The sequence below is a fragment of the Grammomys surdaster genome, unplaced genomic scaffold (genome assembly GCF_004785775.1).
Source record: "Grammomys surdaster isolate TR1022 unplaced genomic scaffold, NIH_TR_1.0 64, whole genome shotgun sequence".
NCBI lineage: Eukaryota > Metazoa > Chordata > Mammalia > Rodentia > Muridae > Grammomys > Grammomys surdaster.
In genome coordinates, this window is record NW_021604566.1 from 14,348,158 (window position 1) to 14,367,950 (window position 19,793).

A 19,793-nucleotide genomic window follows, 5' to 3' on the forward strand; every position below is an offset into this window, starting at 1 on the left:
CAATCCGAGAAACCCACATGGTAGAAAGAGAAAAACAAATCCCACAAGTTGTTCTCAGACCAACACACAAACCCCTTTGCACTCCTATGCATCTATACATGTATGTACACATACACACACACACACTAAACAAACAAACAAATAAACATAAAGATTAATTTTTACATATTCATTAGTAATCAAAGAAATGCAGTTAATTAAGACATTACAAGACAAAACATTTCATTTTATAATTATAGACATGAGAAAATAATTTTTTGAGATTTTATGTTTATCTTCATTTATATATGTTAAAAGACTGTTTAATCCTGGAAAGTGAATTTAATGCTGGGCAAAAAAGCCAAATGGACTTTTTTTGGAACATATCAAGAATCTTAAAGTACCAGAGGCTTTGACCTTTTTAAAGAATTTAGTCTACATGAAGCTCTCAGACACAATCTATAATTTATAAGTAGTGTTTCCTCTAAAGAATTGCATCCATGAATAAAATACCAAGCAAACTAAGTCAATGTCTGCAGCTCCTTTTACATCAAAACAAACAGAGAAAATTAATATTTGTGCAACACATCAAGGGACTCAGAATTAGCTGTTTGCCAGGAAATGAGATATAAATAATTACCCACGAGGCTACAAGGCTGAGTTCTCAGTAATCCATCACCTACTGCGGCCCTTGACCATAATGATAGCGTGAGACAACCTGGTAGGAAAATATAACTTTAAACCCTGACATTTGTCCAAATATGACAATAGTATCCTCTTGTTTCACACTGAAGTGTAAATCTAACTTTCAAAAATGAATAAGACATTAACATACCATAAGACAAGGCTACATTAATATACACATTCTTCAGCTAGCCCTATAAAATTCTGTGAGAATGTGCTCATTGTTTTATTTAAAATGAAGACAATAAGGGCCTGGAGAGATGGCTCAGTTATCAAGGCCACTGGCTGCTCTTCCAAAGGACCTGGGTTCAGTTTAAAGCAGCCACAGTGGAGCTCACATGCCTGTAACTCCAACCACAGATCTAAGGCCTCTTCTAGACACCAGACACACAGTTGGTGCACTGATATATGTGCAAAACACTCATTCATGTAGAGTTTTCAAAATTAAATAATTTAAAAATTAGAGTTTTTGAAATTAAATAATTTAAAATCCTATAAGAATAATAAACGGATTTTTTTAATGTGTATCATGTAAGATCAACATACAGAAAGGATACTTTTTTCAGTTTATTTGAATAAGCACATTCCTGAGACTCTAGTGATGTATGTAACCATTTTCTATAATGAGAAAAAATTGGTGTAAATGATTGTGGTTAGAAGATGAAATCTACAAATGTGTAAGGTTCTATAGGAAAGCACTCTATATCTGATTGTTTTAGAAGATCTACAGAGTTTTCTTAGTTTAAAAGAAAAGGCAAAAATATAGGGAAGCTCCCTTTATATGGAACACAGTGATTTTCTATACCCATTAAAGGAGTCAGTATTAATTTGATTCATGAAGCTCACCTGTTATACAAGTTATTATCAGACATAGTAGGCATTCCATCTCAGCACAAGCATAAATCACATGACCTTCCTTCGGTTTCAGCTCAGTTACAAATAAAACCTATCAAATTTGAAGGAGCCAAAACTAACTTCGAAATATTAAAAATATCAAAAGATGTTTCTCTTTTTGCTTGTCATCTTTGCAAAAATCCATGAACTATGATATGATTCCCTAGACAAGAACACAATGTTCCACATCTTGGGTTTCGTCTACCCAAGATCAATCATATACTTTCGCACCTGTGCACATTTTGTCATTCTCCTGTCACATTATCTTAAAACACAAGTGTAACATTTAACTAATCTCAATAAATATATGTTATATTTTTACTCAGATTTACTAAGATGACATAGACGTCCTGAATTGCTTGCCAAAGCCACCATCAATGTCGAACATTTATCATGTCATATTTTAACATGTTAGGCCATTTTCATTGGTGAATTTAACATTTAAAATTTACATTTTTGAAAACTCATATATGTCTTAAAAATTAATATTTGCATAGATTTGGTTCAATATTTCTACCTTGATATTTTGGAAATCAATGCCCCTGAAACTTAAAAAGGAAAAAAAATCCCACCCTGTTCCAAAACTTGTTCACTGTAGGACCTCATTTCCAGCAGCTTGATTGGCATCCTGGAACTGTAAGTCATAGAAGCCAAGTAAAATTCCATGAGGAAAGTGATTTTAAAAAAACAAAACAAACAGACAAACAACAAACAACAACAACAACAACAAAAAACTCTGCAGTGCTGAACCACGCAGGCACTCATCACTGCTCTGTAGAGAAAATTCATTGCCACCAATATCTGCCAGCAATGTGTCAACTCGTTGTTTCAGGACACAATATTTGCTATATTTAAGACTTTTACCTGGTGAGATAGTAATGAACATTCATTTCTTTTGCTTTTCATTTTGGAAGAGAAAAGTCAAATAAAATATGCTTAGACTTAAGTTCATAAATGCTGATTATCTATATGCTTTCCATGCAAGCTATCTAATGAAAGGAAAACATTACAACTTCTTCATCAAGCTATTCAATTTCTGTATCAATTTGCATAGGATTATATACCCTGTAAAATATGGAAAATTATTTACTTATCATGATACTATACTTCAGTGTGGAAAGGTATTTGTAGGGTATCTCAAAATATCAACTTGTAAAGATGATAAAGCAGAAAGAATGTTTATGAGGTAGATTTGTTGGGGGTGGTTAATAACCACATTAGTAAGAAACAAGGGAGAGAGCAGAGATAGCAAAATCAATGGTTAGGTAAATAGTTAATGGTCATTCGTATATATTGAAGGTGTATGAGCATATTATGCTGCTTTAAATGTACACATGTGTGACTTTAAAACGAAGGTATAAAGATCTGAGAGGTGGGAAGAAACAGAAAGGTCAGTCTCCCAGGTGAGCACATACTGCTTGGTCTGAAAGTAACAGCCAGGCAACTGGAGAAGACACTTAAAGGTGCGTCATCACCTTGCATATTGTAAAGGTCATATGACTACAGCAGATTACAGATCTCCTCCAGCCTTAGCAGCCAATGTTCACTGTGTAATGGAATTCCTTTTTTAATATAATTCCCTAAAGCATCCAGGGTTTAATATAAGAAGATTTCATTCTGCATATTAACATTCAAGAAGGAAAAAGATATGCAGCAGAGACATAGCTGACCTATGCACTGCATTTGAGGATTAATTTTTAAATGAACAAAAACCAATTCATCAAATTCTTCCCAGGATAAAGAACTCATTATGGAACAATGCCCTTGCTGTCAAAACTTTCTAAAGTGACTGGGCAGTTTTTGTATTACAGATGCCGTGAACATATTTTTTTTTTGACTTTCAACCTTTGAATTATCAAAAAAATCTACTATATTTGGACTTCACAAAACTTGTGCATTTTAAAGTTCATATGCATATAGGGTTGCTGGCAAATGAACCAAGCATACAAATTTCTGCTTCCAGGAAGGTACAAGTCTCAGTATTGAGTAGAAGTTAAAAATATCAGCAAAGAACAAAAGCCAAAGCCACCCACTGTGCAGTAAAAGATTAAATAGAGCAGATGCTTTGTTTACTAATTCATAAAACACAATACCACACAGTCTTAAAACTAACCAAACTTGGCATCTAATTAAGCTAAGTAGGTATTTTACTGAGATAATTTCTGGAATCTCCAGAACACTTAGGTGGCCACAGGGAACATGCGTGGAGTGTCTTGTTTTTCTTCTCACTGTCTGGGTCTCTTTTGTCCTGACACCCAGCTCTCTTCGAACTCTTCAACTGTGGAAGATCTAAGCAAAGCTAATCTATAAAACCTCTTCCTTTTGTAAAAAGCTACCTCTTAGAAACCAATCCTTCAAACTGCAGCTTTTCACTGTGTTTGATCTAATGATGAGTTCTTTGGTAGTAGCCAATTGGGATGGCCTAGATTGTGTGTGTGTTTTATGCTTCAGGTAGATATCTAACAAGGACTTAGGATGAAAAGAAGGTTTACATTGAGAAATATGAGTTGTCTGTGCCCTGTCCTAGGATGCATTCTAAGATGTTGTGAGATCACAGTTTGTTCACTTAAAAGTAAGTACAACTTAGTTCTCAGGATGGATATTGCATTCAAAGTGATTATGTCACAGAAAGACAAAAGTCCAAGAATATTAATGTCCAGTGTGTGAAATGCTTCATGACGTAACAGTGCTCTACACATTTGTGCTGTTGTTAACATTACATCCACTTTAGACAATTTTACATATTTTCCCCAGTAAATAATACTCTTCAGAAGGAAATATAACTTTCAAAAACTCCTGGGCATTTCAGGAAACTTCAACAGAAGTCCTCTTAATTTTTATTCTATTGTCAGAAAGCCATAGTAACCAGAAAGTCTTATGGGAGTCACTGGAGAAAAAAAGTATTTATGAAGGAAGAAGTCAATAAGACATTGAAGGTCAAATGTATTTCCTGATCAACTTTCATCTTTGCTCTGTATTCATGTACTTAATTAGTATCTTGACAACAAAATTGAAAAAAAAATAAGACTAAGAGAGCTGTAGGAATTGGAAATTTAGAAAACCGTTAGGTAATCTTGATCAATCATTTACCGCAAACATCTGTCTATGACACTCCTGAAGCTAAGCCACAGTGGCCAATACCTGCTGCTAGGTATTTTCCTTTTGAATACTTTTTTCCTTTTGTTCTCCCATTTTTAATAAAGGGATTTACCTGACAAATCCAGTTTTAATCTACATGGATTATGTGTATGCTAAAAAGCTTTCCAGAGCAGAAAGAAAGAGAAAAATTCCAGAAGAATGATTTGTTTTGAGGGGAATAAAAGGATTAAAATAAAATTTTAAATCTAATCATTGCCTCTTTAATACTAAAATATTCAAGAAATATTGAAAGCACAGATTCATCCATGAGAAAAAATGTCTAAAGAGCTGAGTTCACTTATGCATGCACATTACCCAAGAGGGAGGCTAGTGAACAAAAAGCATGGATGTATAGATGAAATAACTTTTTGTGACATAATTATACTTTTGCAGAGTATCACTGAAAATTTGCTTTGACACATTTTAGGTTTATGACAATAATAGAAAAGTCATTTTTGCTTCAGTTCCCTATTACCACTTAGGAAATATTACAAGCTATCTTTGGTTTACTGAAAATAATGTCCAAAAATACTACAAATGAAATACTACAAATGAAAATAATGTCCAAAAATACTACAAATACTACTTTAGGCAATTTATATGTAAAATATAATCATCTTAAAATAATTAACTTTTAAAAATCTATATTTTCTTTGTATTAAAAGGAGGTACCACCTAAAATTATCATGTCTATAACAATAATTTATCTTTTTATTTTTGATATTACTCATTTCCAAAAAAGACTTAAATGGATTAGCTAATGTAAAATAAAATCGAAGAAGTCTCAGTAATTCTAAATCTAATAGAGGAATGATAAAAAATTCTTATACAAGAAAATTTTTCATTAAAAAAGCATTGCTCAATCATTGTGGGAAGAAGGTAAGCTCTCTAAGTGCCAACATAAAGTCATTTACAAATCATTTGATTAAACAAAGCTAATTTTTTCACTGGTATATCAGAAGTTCTAAAGTAAGCCAAACATTGTAGGCAGAGAATAATTTGAAAAGGCTATTAGAAAAATGAATGTTTTAGTAGTATCATTTTTTTAATTAAATAATAGTTTTTGTTTTAACCAAACAGGTCAGTCATCTAGCTCAGACTGACCTCCAACTAGATATGTACTTAAGGAACTCTTGCTCTTCCTGCCTCAGTCACTTAAGTGGTAGAATTATAGGCATAAGCAACTAAGCCTAGTCTAATAGTATCCTTTTAGAAATGCAAGGAGAAATATAAACTGTTTCAGTGTTCTTAACCACTGAACCATCTCTCCAACACCTTAAAGATTATTGTTACCGTCTGCTTTTCCAGAGGTACTGAGTTCAATTCCCAGCAACCACATGGTGGCTCACAACCATCAGTAACAGGATTCAGTGCCCTCTTCTGGTGTGTCTGATGAGAATGACAGTGTACACACATACATAAAATAAATAAATAAATCCTTAAAATAAAACTTAAAGAAAATCATACGTGACAAGTTATTACAGCCTGAACAGTAATCTAGCTTTACTGTCATACCATGATGGGTATACACTGACGTTTATAAGTAAGAAAATGTTCTTTTAAATAAAAGTTGATGAAATTCTCATTTACCATTAAAAAATAATATTGTGTTTGAAACAAATGTATTTATGCCTTTATAGGAAGTATGAAAAGTATATATTTGAAAGTATACAATGTAAGAATTGGTTGAAAGTATAGATTGTCTGTTGGGTGACTAATTTGTCTTAGATGGAACATGCTGGAAGACTGTATCATAGATCAAACTGTTAACTTTATGTGGCCTAGAATCATCTGAGAATGGGGTCTCAGTTGAGAGACTGCCCATATCAGATTGACCTGTGGGCATGAGTGATTGTCTTTACTGCCATTGATATAAGAGGGCTTTGTCCTCTGTGAGTAGTATCATTCCCTGGGCAGGCAGTCCTGTGTTATATACGAAAGCTAGCTAAGAATGAACCACCAACCCAGCAAACAGCATCCCTCCATAGTTTTTAAGTCAAGATTCTTCTTGAGTTTTTGGCCTGATTTCCTTCAATTGTGTGATCTAGAGGCATAAGCCAAATAAGCCTCATCCTCCCGTAATCTGTTTTGGTAAGATTATTTTAGGATAATAACAGAAAGGAAGCTAAAGTTGTTACAAATATTTGAGCATTAGTTAGAAGAAAAGCACTGGCTTTAAGCTGTCACTCTATGAGTAGAACTAACAATTACAAAACAATTGTAAGGTACACAAGAAGTTTAATAGGAATACAGTGTTCCAAAAATGGTCTAGTGACTGGGCTTCTTATTTTCTCACCTATGTGTATCCATAGTGGGGACAAAAGGTAGGATAATGGCTGGGAATGCAAGGGTAAGAGAAAGAAGTAACCCAGTTGCTATAGAAAATTAAAATGGCTCTACCTGTTTATAGGGCTCTAACATGCTTTACTCAATGCCTAGGAATTATTGGTGAGTCATGCCATTAGTGTAACAGACATGTATTATGGACCTACCATGTGCAGAAAAGAGAAGTAGTAAACAAAACATGTCTGCCTTTAATAATCTTGTATTATGGTAGAAGGATATGGATAATAAACAAAGTAGTAGGTTTTAAATCATGATGCAGGGAAAAGTAATACATGAGAAGAATCACAAAAATGTACAAGTTTAATAAAGATCAGGAATGCTACAGTGAGAAAGTAATATTTTAGAAAAGCGGCATTGATTTATTTAGTATTTTCAGAATTAACTTTACTATGACATCCAATAGTAGAGATGATAACCTTAAAGAAGTACTGAATAGTTGGAGTGACATTTCATCATAGTCAGCAGCATGGCTTATCATGTATACCCCTAAATTTCATGATTATGTCAAAATGTGTTTGTAAATAGGGTTCTAAAATAACCAGTTCTTTGAAATACAGTTACTATGGCATACTGAACCTAGTGTCAGCGGGGAATCTGGCGACTCATCTTGGGTGAAGAAGGAACTGGAACAACAGCAGCAATGAAAGGGGAATAAGAGGGTGATGTGGGAAGATAGACAAACATCAATGGAAGAACAGGGTGACATGGGAAGAACAGGGTGATGTGGGCACACAGACATCAATTGATAGCCATGGGTCGGTAGAAATTAACACTGCCTCATACTTCCATCTCCAGAACCAGGAGGAAGTGCACTGTTGCTGTTCACACCACTTGCTCTGTGGCACCTTGTTGTGGAAACAAAGCTCACACACAGAATAGATGAACCCTATGAACACTATATAAAAGAAAGACACTGTATTAGTCAGAGTGTTAGAACAATTCAAAATCTTTTAAAGACTTTTATATTCAGAATTTACATAGAGACTTCTGGTTTTTCTGTGCTTATTGTTTTAACCCAGAATTTCATTAAAAGTCAAAACCAAAATCCCATAATTCCTTGGTAAAGAGGTAGCAAAAGTCAAAGGACTCCACACGATGATAGCACGCATTAAGGAATATGTCAGCATAGAAGATAGAACACTTACTTTTCCATTAGGATGTATATAGCTCAGTTGGTTGAAGTTTTACATGGTAACTCACAAGCTCTGAGAATGTACCCAAGATCTAGCTACAGCTGATCTCTCAGCAACTACACTCCTCTTAGTCAAGCTTCCCACAACTGCCAAATAAGCTTGACACAGCCCTGCTGTGCATTCAGTAAAGTGGTCCCCTGCTGTTGTTAGAGCTCAACCACTTATAGAGAATAGTGGATGTCATTCAAGTGTTCTTTATTAAACGAATGCTTATTTAAGTTCTGTGTTCTGTGGGGATGTTCTCTTAGTTCTCTCTCTCTGTTTCTCTCTGTCTCTCTCTGCCTCTCTATCTCTCTCTGTCTCCCTCTGTTTCTGTCTCTCTCTGTGTCTCTGTGTCTCTGTGTCTCTGTCTCTCTCTCTCTCTCTCTCTCTCTCTCTCTCTCTCTCTCTCTCTCTGTGTGTGTGTGTGTGTGTTGCTTCCGTATATGTCACATATTTAACAAAAACAAATAAATGAATATACTTACTGGTTCTGTTAAACTAGTTGTTTTCTCAAAATCTTCACCTTCCTCCACCAGAGTTTCTTCTGTCCCAGGAAGAGAATCTATTTTAATTTTTAAAAATAAAAGTCACACATTGACTATGCATAAATTACACATATATACACACATATATGTATATATGTATGCATATATATGCTCATATATGCCTCATGATAAGAGTGATATTAACATAATGAATTACTAATTCAAAGAATCATAGAGTTAATGATTTAGTAGATTTTTGAATGGCATTTATTCAGCTTATAGATAAATAAACAAATGAACATATTTCTAATTCCGAAATGTGAAATAAAATCAGGAAAGTACAAGAGCTAGTTACCTTACTTTTACATATAAAACAATGGTTCAGGCTAGAGAGATGACACAGTGGTTTAGAGTGTGTACTGCAGCTGAACTCAAAGAGACTATGGCAGCATACACAGAACCTGCACAGGTGTAAGCCAGATAGGGCTCCAGTGCTGCTGCAAAGAGAAATGGATGCAAGCCCACATTCCCAGCTCAGAAGCTACCTACCTTCAGTAACTGCTTGCAATGAAAAAAATAATTTTCTTAAACAGAGTCTACCTGATTGTATAAACCACACTTAAAGGCTAGCCCTTATATGTAGCAGTAGATGGCCTGCTACAAAATGAACTCCGTGGTGTTTTGAAGGTTTCTTTGTTTCATAATGCTTTGTCTGGGCATTTTTTTTAAACACTACAGGTATTCTATTCATATATTATTTCTGGTTTTGTGTCTTAATGGAATTTCTGTGTGTGTTTCTCTGTGTCTACATGTGTTCCTTGTACACTTTCTTTGACCCCCTTTTTTTCTATTTGTTTGTTTTGTCCTATTCAGTTAAGATTTGTTTTTTTAACTTATTTTGTTTCTTTTTGGATGCTTGTCTTATTTCTAATGAGAAAGAACAAGATGAGGAACAAGGAATTGAATCTGGGGGTAGCTGGGAAGGGGAAACTATAATCAGAATACTTGGTAGGAAAAAAATCTAATTTTAATTTTAAAAATATAAAAATAAAATGAATATATACTATATATACTACTATAGTAAAGGACCCATGCTTGGTTCCCAGTACCTATATCAGATGGCTCACATCTACCTACAACTACAGCCCCAGGGGAACCAGCAATCTATTCTGGCCTCTGTGGACAACCACACTCATGTGCACAAACCCACACACGAACACATACAATACAAGCAGAATTAAAAGTAAAAATAAATCTAAAAATGAGGTAACTTTTTTGAGTTTAGTCAGCTATATTTTGGTACATATTTATCTTTAATGTCTTTTTCTCTGTCTTGTAATATTATACTTCATGTTTGTGTCATGCTTCTTTTAGATGGTGAGGAGGTTATACAATTTAAATATTAATTCTATCAATTGGTATTCTCTACTCTAAATCAGATGTCAAAATGTGAAGGAGTTATTAAGAATACAAATTATTAAATGGTTATAGGTTTTCTCCCAAAACACATCAAGCAAGAAGTTGTTGACTGGTCTAAATCTTAGAGAAGAAGGTAGTGGTGCTTTCAATTATATTAATAAAGTGATGGGAAACACTTCCATATGGATGCTGAGTTAGGTTAACCAGTACAGTGTAGATAGATATTTGTTTGCTAGAGAATCCTGTAATAATGATGATTATCATCTGTAAATAATATATACCAGATACTGTCAACTTCCATAGTTAACTTTAACTTTGTATATTAAAATGTAAAGACCCAATTAGAGGGAAACATTTTAGACCATTGGATTTTGTGAACTTGGTTTCTTATATGTATTAATAATAAGAGAGCCCTTATCAAAGAAGCTTCTCTTTATAGCAAATGGAGACCAACACAGAAGATTAAAACTAGACTCAATGCATAGATCAACAGCTCTTAGGAAGCCTTAACTTAATGTATGCACCCACAACATAGCTCCTGCATATGTGGCTCAGGAAACACAACAGAAGAGATAGCTGGGTGAATTTAGAAGCCAGTATACGAGGAAGTCTGCTAAAAACAGTCATCTAGAAATAGCTCCATAAACAAGACTGAAAATAGCAATATCAAGGTACACGCTAATGAGGAAGGGGGAAGTCTTCATGGGTCCCACCACTAGACAAAGAACCATAGGCAACTATCGACAGCTGGAAGAGAGAGACAATTAGCTTCTCTGAGAGATGAGTTCTCTTATTGGTTATCAAATACAAAGTGGTCAGCCCTGAAGCCATATATACACAAACAACAAAAGCAGACTTAACCACCAATATTTATATATTTGTGCATATACAAATCTATATATATGTAGATAATAAAGAAAAAAATTTCAGTGAGGACATGAGAAGGTATTTGTGAGGGTATATGGGAAGAGGTGGAGGGAGAAAAAACAAAAATATATTTTCATTTTAATTTAGTTTTTAAAAATGCCATATGATTATATAAAGAAAATTTATTTAGATTTGTGTGCAAATGGAGGCAAAATTTTCTAGTGTATGACAGAAGTGATCTGGGCAAGAAATTAGAATGTTGAAGCCTAGCTGCTTATGGTCAAGAAATAAGGAAACAGTGGAAAACATGGAAGAAGCCCATGGTTGTGGCTCTTGGCACATCTCTGATAATTCAGAGTGCTTCATTCAAGAAGAAAAACTAGCAAATCTCTTGGACACAAGCTTATCTCTATATAAACATAGATATCTTTGCAGAACACAGAATACCTTCCTCTATGATACAACTCTGGGGAAGCCATAAATTAAGATAATTTACTTATTACCCTTCTAAACAGAGCAAAATCATTAAAAGTAGCAAATTTTAGTTGATAAAATTGAAATGGGTAAGGGAAAAATGTATCATGTTAAAAACCAGTCATTCAGTTGCAAAGAGGAACTCAGCACCTATTTACTAAAACCGACTTCTAACAGTTTATAAGCTAGCGTGGACAGACCCATTAAACCAGGAGGCAAGTTGTATTTTATTTACATCTACTAAATGAAGTTACAACTTTGGCCAGAAAAATAGGTAGGATAACACAAGATCTTCACCTCTCCATCCAGTCCTCCAAGTCCAGCCCTGCAGTCTCATCCCCAGATCTGTAGCAAACCTCCTTGTTCTCTGTTCCCATTCCCAGGAGACTAACTAAGCAGATACTGGTGCAATAAAACACCCTGTTTTCCTCACTTCTGTGAAGACCCTGTCACCATTCAAGCGCATTCATATTCCTAAGTGTCACTTCCCAATGCCCAGGAACTCATTTTACTTGGGGTCTCAACTGGCCACATTAAACAGAAAAAAAAAAGAATTTTCCACAAAACAACATACAGACATCATACTCTCCTAAGAACCAGAGAGAAAACAGAAACTATGTTGCAAAAACATACAGCCAACAAAGGTAAGGTCAGAAATCAGCACCTGGAATTACAGTCTTCCCAATCCTAGATGCCTAGATGTCAGTATAAAAACATAATCAGTAGTACCTAGGATAGTATGTCCTCCACTATAACCCTGCAGCCCTACCAAAATAGGCCCTAAATATCCCAACATAATTGAAGCACAAATAAAAGATTTTTCCTTTATGCGTATGTCAGAGGAGTTGAAAGAGGAAATAATTAAACCCCTTAAAGAAATAATAAAAACACAAACAGTGGAAGGCAATAAAAATTGTTCAAAACATGAAAGTTGAAGTAGGATCATTAAACTAAATCAATGGAAAACCCAAACTGAAGGAGGTATGGAAATGAAAAACTTAGGAACTAGAACAGGAACCTCAGAGGCAAGCCTCACCAACAGAATACAGGAAATAGAAGAGAAAAATTTCAGGCATTGAAGACATGATAGAAGAAATTAATATATCAGTCATAGAGAATGATAAATCTAAAAATTTTATCTGTTCAGGGAATCTGAAAAACTATGAAAAGACCAAATCTAAAAAGAATAGGATTAGAGGAAGGAGAAGAAACACAGGTAAAAGACACCAAAAATATTTTCAACAAAAATCACAGAAGAAAATTTTCCTAACCTAATTAAAGAGGTGCCTATTGAATTATAAGAAGCACACAGAATTTCAAACAGAGTATAAATGAAAAGAAATTCCCATTGAAATATAGTAATCAAAATTAAATCTATAAATTAAAAATAGAGTAACAAGAGTTATAAAGGAAAAGACCATATATAACATATAAAGGCAGTCATATTATAACCATGTCTAACTTCTTTATGGAGACTCTGAAAGATAGAAGTGCCCAGATAAGTGTGCTGCAGATGCTAAGGTACCACAGATGCCAGCTCAGAATACTCAGCAAAAATTTTAATCACCATAAATGAAGAAAATAAGACATTCCATGATAAACTCAAATTTCTACTGTATCTGTCTATACATCCACCCCTATGAAGGGTGCTAGAAAACTCTAACCTAAAGAGGTTAATTATGTCCAAAAAAAAAATTGGATGGGATAAGTAATCAGATAAGCAAAATCAAAGAGGGGGAAACATGTAAACACACACACACACACACACACACACACACACACACTTGAAAGCTCTAAAACAAAAAAGAATAAACCACATCAAAAAGTAGTAGAAGATGAGAAATAAATAATCTCAGGACTGAAATGGAAACAAATAAACAAAAAACAAACAATACAAAGAATCAATAGAACAAAGAGTTGATTCTTTTTGAAAATCAATAAAATTGACAAAGACTTATGTAAACTTACTAAAAGGCAGACAGAGAATATCTAAATCAACAAAATTAGAAATGAAAAGGGAGACATAGCAACAGACACTAAAGAAATCTAGAGAACCATAAGGATGTCCTTTAATAATCTGTACTTCAACAAATTGGAAAATCAAAAAGAATTGAAATTTTCTTGGTACATGCCATTGACCAAAGTTAAATCAAGATCAGATAAACAACATAACCAGACTTATAACCCTTGGTGTAATAAAAATAATCATTAGACTCTTCACAACAACAACAATGAAAAAGAACTCGGGACAGATAACTTTAGCCCAGAATTCTACCAAAGTTTCAAAAAGAATTAATGCCAATATCCCTATAATTAGTTCACAAAATACAAACAGAAGTAAGACTTCTAAATTCATTTTACTACCAGTTACTGATATTCCAATCACATAATGACACACAAAGAAAGAGAATTACAGACCAATTTTCCTTAAATGAAATAGAAAATTTCTTAATAAACTACTTTAAACCAAATTCAAAAACCATTTAAAAAATTCATGAACCATGATCAAGTAGTCTTTATCCCAGAGAATCAGGGATATTTCAACATGCATAAAACTACCGTATAAAAAACTGTAAGACAAAAACCACATGATCATCTCATTAGATTCAGAAAAGGTCTGTGATAAAATCTAACACCCCTTCATGATAAAATTACTGAAGAGATTAGAGATACAAGGAACATACATGAACATAATAAATGCAGAGCAATCTTATCTTGAACAATAAGACAAATGAAGAAGATCAAGGGCATATAAAGTGGAAAGGGAGAAGTCAAAGTAACTTTACTTGCAAATGATATTATAACATACATAAATGACTTAAAATTTCCACCAGGAAACCCCTATACCTGATAAACACTTTCAGCACAGTAGCTGGATATAAAATTACCTCACAAAACCAGTACCCAATCTATACATATGCATATATATGTGTAGAGAGAGAGAGAAAGTGAGAGGGGGGAGAGAGAGAAAGAGAGAGAAATTCACAGGGAAATGGATGAACTAGAAGCAAAAATAATCCCGAGTGAAGTATCCCAGACTCAGAAGAATAAATATGTATTAACTTATATGTGGGTGAGTGGATGCACCAATAGTAACCAAGCTACAATCCATAGAACCATAGGTGTTAGGGATACAGTAAGGGACTTGAGGATGCAAATAGCTCTGACTAGGAAAGGGAACTATAATGGATAATTAGGATGGGTAGAGCTAATGATGGGGAGAGAAGGAAACAGGGATTTGATGAAGGGATTACAGGAAGAAAGTGCTGAAATTTAGGGCCATTCGAAAGGTAGTATGGAAATTTAAAGCAGTAGACACCTCCTAAAATATGTACATATATGAAGCCAATCTTAATGAAATTGTCAAATAATGGAGGAGACAGAGACCCAGCTGACCTTTTCCTGTCCTCAAATGAAAGTCCCAGGACTAGATTTGGGTTAAATCTAATTGAATTGTTGGGCAATGGGGCCCCATGGAAATCCCTAAGCATTCCAAGCTACTGCCAGGACTTCATGTAGCTCTCCACAAACCAACATCAAGACCTCGTTGCTGAAGACAACACCAGCACAACTCCTTGAACATGGAGAATTGAACTGGTGCCTACATGAAGCCCTCACCTCTGTCTTAGTGTCTTTGGTACTGGAAGGTATTCAACATGCTACCAGAAGAGACTGGTTATCCCTTCCACCATCTAATGTTTTCATCCACAGTGTTGTCCTGCCTACAAGATATACGAGGGCAATGGTAACACAAAACCTTTGGGAATAACCAACCAATATCTGACTGGACTTATGGCCCACTCCACAAGATGGATGCGAGACCCAACACTGCGCTAGTTACCAAGAACCTGAGACTAGGTAACCAAGGGTCCTAAGTTAAAACCAAATACTACTTACTGGTCTAAAATAACCAAACCAAACCAAACCAAACCAAACCAAACCAAACCAAACCAAACCAAACCAAACCAAACCAAACCAAACCAAACCGAACAAGCAAAACGTAAGAGTGAAAAATGACTCCTAATGAGTATTTTTGCTCTACCCGTAGATCAGTACCTTGCTCAGCCGTCATCAAAGAAGTTTTTCCTGTAGCAGATAGGAGAGACTGAGGTAGCATGCAAAGAGCTGTGTCTACACAAGGTCCTCTGAAAATATATTATGGGCTTCAATTTAGTGTGTTTATGGGATCCTTAAGTGTGAGAATGTGTTGGTCTCTGGTTCTTGTGCCTTCTCTTGGGCTCTTGTTCTTTTGTCTTGTCTAACTCAGATGTAATAGTTTTTGTTTTATCTTTTTATATTACAATATATAGATATATATTCTATATATATTTCTGTATGCATTATAGAAATATTATATATGTATAATATTTCTCTTAGAAACCTGTTATTTTTAAATGAGAAACAGAACAGGAGTGGTTCCAGATGGGAAGGAAGATGGAAAGGAACTAGGAGGAGTAGAGGCAAGGGAAATTATAGAACTGTAAGCAAAATTTATTATGGGAGAAAATAATCTAATTTCATGAAAAGAAAAAGGAAACAATTTGTAAATAAAATTAAGTTACATTTCATCAAACTGTGCAAACACTGTGTGATGTTATAACTTGTGTATTTTTTTATTTTATGAGTTGAGATTCTTGAGTAAGACATTTACTTAATATTAAAATTTTATTTTCTACAGTAAAAATATTTATAGAGATATACATATATATAGACCAGAAACACTTAAAAGTTTTCATGGCTTTCCTGACTATTTAAAGTTAGAAGTATGGTGTGTGTTCTCTATTTCCTCTCAGTGAATATGTGACAGCTTTAGGTAGATGCCTTTCTGCTTGATTTTGTTTCTGATAATTCATTCATTCATTCATTCATTCATCCATTTATGTACATTCATTTATTCAATAAACATGATTCCACAGGCTATGTGGTTTCAAATTATGTTAAACAAAACAATTTTCTATTATTGTTTCATGGAATTCACTTGAATACATACACACAGTATTAACTTTTTAACAAAAAAAATGAAGATTTACAAGGTGGCAATAGTAGTAGTTTTTTAGTTTATGCTCTGCTAGGTGCTTGTTTTGAGAACTCTGTGATTAGGGATGATCAGACCTGCTGAAGTCTATGAGATCATAGCAGTTCTAGAGTCTAGCAGAGCACTTCTGTGATGGGCTTCTCAAAGCAGTTGAAAATCTTGATGTTCTACCTTAATTGAAATTTACAAGAGCAAATAGAGCCAGCAAAAGAGACAAAAACTGAGATGGAACATCAATCTAAGAAATTGAGCAAAGAGACATCATAAAAATAAAAATCCATGTCTCATGCTTGGGGGAACAAACTTTGTAAGGTGTTTGAGATATATTTCTTGGCTAGTGCTTACTAGCACATGCAGATATGGACCAACTGTGTTCTTTTTTTCTGCAGAGAAATTTGTCTTACAAGCAAGCATGATTTCAAGAAACATGCTATAGTTGTTTGATTCTTTTAATCACATAAAGAATAGTAGAAATTGTGTCCTTAGTGAAATAGTACAAAAGCATGGAATAATTAAGTCATTTTATTCTTTAAAAGGTGTCTTCAAACTCTGGGATACAATTTTCATCTATTGGATGAGCGTGTTAACAGGATCTAGAAATCTTGAATGTTTGTCACAATGTTTAGTTTCAATCAGCTTCCTCTTGTCATCATTTTTACCATGGCTGCTTGTGTTCCAAGAACTTCTCTACACAAAATTAGGCCTATTTATAGAAACATGTATCTTGAACCAAGTTCAATATGGATGCCCAGTTGACATGCAAATCACATTGGAGATTTTTGGATGATGCTAGTGATTCTAAACTTTGGGGTCCCATGGTTTGACTAACTTCAGAAGAAAGGAATGTACTGAAGCAGAAACTCCTGCTTTGCAATTTCCTAATTAGGTATTCTAATATTTGAGTGTGGAAAGGGCAGGACATAAATATTTCAAGAAAAGAGCTTAAACTTAATGAATGCATTTTTTCCAGTAGATCTATGTATAATCAAAAACACATGTATTGTTTAATTACCCAGGACACTTAAGTCCCTACAGTTTTCAGCAAATATGTACATGTAAATTGCTAGAAAGTATAAATCTATTAACAGATTGATTGATTAGACTAGTTTTGATTGAGTTTAAACAGTTAATGGCCAAGTTGTTACACAGTATCTGTGTTGTGTTACTTTTATATTGAGTATGAAAGCCTTAAGAAGCATGAAATTATTTGAAGTGAGAACAAATACTGAGTAATTCCAAAATAATTAGGCGTTTATACAGAGAAAACATTCCTGTGATCTGGACAACAGGGACACTTAATATGACCTTAGGGCGTTTGCTCTGAGTACTGCAGGCCTCAAAAGGCAGCTGCTACCATAGAGGAACGAGTGAACTGCGTAGAGGAAATCATACAGCATACACAAGATAAGATGGTCAGGCTAAATCCACAAGATAAATAAGAGTTGCTAGCTAGCTAGCATGAGCCTCCATGTTGCTACTCATCCAAGACTCTGCTTTCATTCTCAGAGTTTACGAACTATCTTGAGCATGCTCATGCCTTAGTTCTATAACAGATCCAAACAGATATAAAATATCATGCATTCTCTGTAGGTCATCATTGGTATTGGCCTATATTCCTGTATCATTTTATTTTTAAATATTATTAGGTGATAGTCAACATGTGAAACTATATGTACATATGAAATTTCAAATAAAGTACAAAAACTGTGTTATATGGATAAGATATATAATAAATTTAACTTATAAAGTGCAATAATTAAATACACCAAGCTTCGGACAGACTTTAAAAAACAGAGAATTCCCATCAGCCTTCACTTTGCTGTGGGCTCCTTCTTTATCAGATCTATGAGCTTCCTCATATCCTGAAGAGAACTGATATTTTGAGTCTATCATTCCTTTCCTGTAGTATGGTTTCTTCATTTAGGCATGTTTTCCTAGTGAACACTCCAGAAATGTCCTCATTTTTATCTTTATGAAAATGGCATCCTCTGACTTCTGTTTGTCCAATCAACATTTATGATCTTAAGGGCAGATCGGTGGGGAGCTCTTCCGTGCTCACAGCAGCATCAGAGAACCAGCTGGCCATTTAGAGTTGATTGAAATCGGCTCAGTGGCTGGGCTATATCCCATCAGAGGAACCAACCATTCTGCACAACATTTTTGCTAAACATTTACCAGCAGGCTGCTGACTTTATCCATCCCGTGTGTACAGTTGAAATGTGCTCGAGAGTCCCTACAGTGTAACAATTCCACAGCTCATTGGTTTCATCACCCATGAACATCCTAACAAGGCTTCCTGGCATTCCTGGTACATAAAGCTGGGTTTTCTAAGATGTTTAACCAGATATTCCATTTTTGGGCTTTCTATCATATAAATGCCCAAATTTTAATATAGTAGAAACAAGTTTTCAAATTGTTTAGACACTACCAAGTAAATCCCTGCCTTTACTAGGTTTTTTTCAGCTTTAATAATTAATACCAACCAAATACTTATAAAAACAATACTTCATTATCATCTCCATTTAATTGTTCCTGGTTTCTAAGGTAATGAGGCTTATTTCATATATTTACTTGACATTTGAATCTCCTCATCTGTGACAAGTCTGTTTAATCTGTTGATTATTTCTCAATGGATTTGTTGACCTTATTAAATTATAAGTGATTATCATATTTGAATTCTCATCTTTGAGCAATGAAAACTATACTGCAAACACTATTTTCTCATTTTGTGGCTTTTTCCTTGGAATTTTTGATAGTTCTAAAATTCCTAAAAAAAAAAAACTCTATTTGTATGAATGTTCCACATGTGTTGGTGTGTGCATGGTGTATGCAAGCAGGTATATACACTGTGTGGGAATTTATAAAGGCCAGGGTCTTCGTCTATCATTTTCCATCTTATTTTATTTCAGACTGGGTTTCTCACTGATACTAAAGCTTACTGATTAGCCTGACAGGCTGGCCAGTGAATCACTAGGATTTTCCCGTCTGTACTCCACCAACATAGGTGTTCCACATGTCGATTTACAGTTGTGTGCTACTATGCTTAATACATGTATGACAAGGATCTGAACTCAGCCTTATGAATATGCAACAAGCACTTTTCTTGCTGAGCGATCACCTCAGCTCCATAGCTCTTCATTTTCTATAGTTTGTTTTCACTATCTTTTAACTTCATTTTAAAATTTGTTAATTAAAATGATAAATTATAACAATAGAAATTGTACATATTAGTAGGGCAACCTGGAATGTTTTGTTTTTAATACATATAAGCTTTTGTATAAAATTGAAAATATTTAT

The 19,793-nt window shown here is 34.4% G+C and overlaps 1 protein-coding gene across 3 annotated transcripts in view; it reads right to left on the reverse strand.

Annotated features, from left to right (window-relative positions):
- Positions 1–19,793, reverse strand: part of CUNH8orf34 (chromosome unknown C8orf34 homolog) — a 394,342-nt gene that overhangs the window by 78,361 nt on the left and 296,188 nt on the right. For all 3 annotated transcript variants that reach the window (XM_028770071.1, XM_028770080.1, XM_028770076.1), the window contains exon 10: positions 8,702–8,778. In XM_028770071.1, coding sequence (XP_028625904.1) covers positions 8,702–8,778 — 77 coding nt within the window. The remainder of the gene's footprint in view (positions 1–8,701; positions 8,779–19,793) is intronic.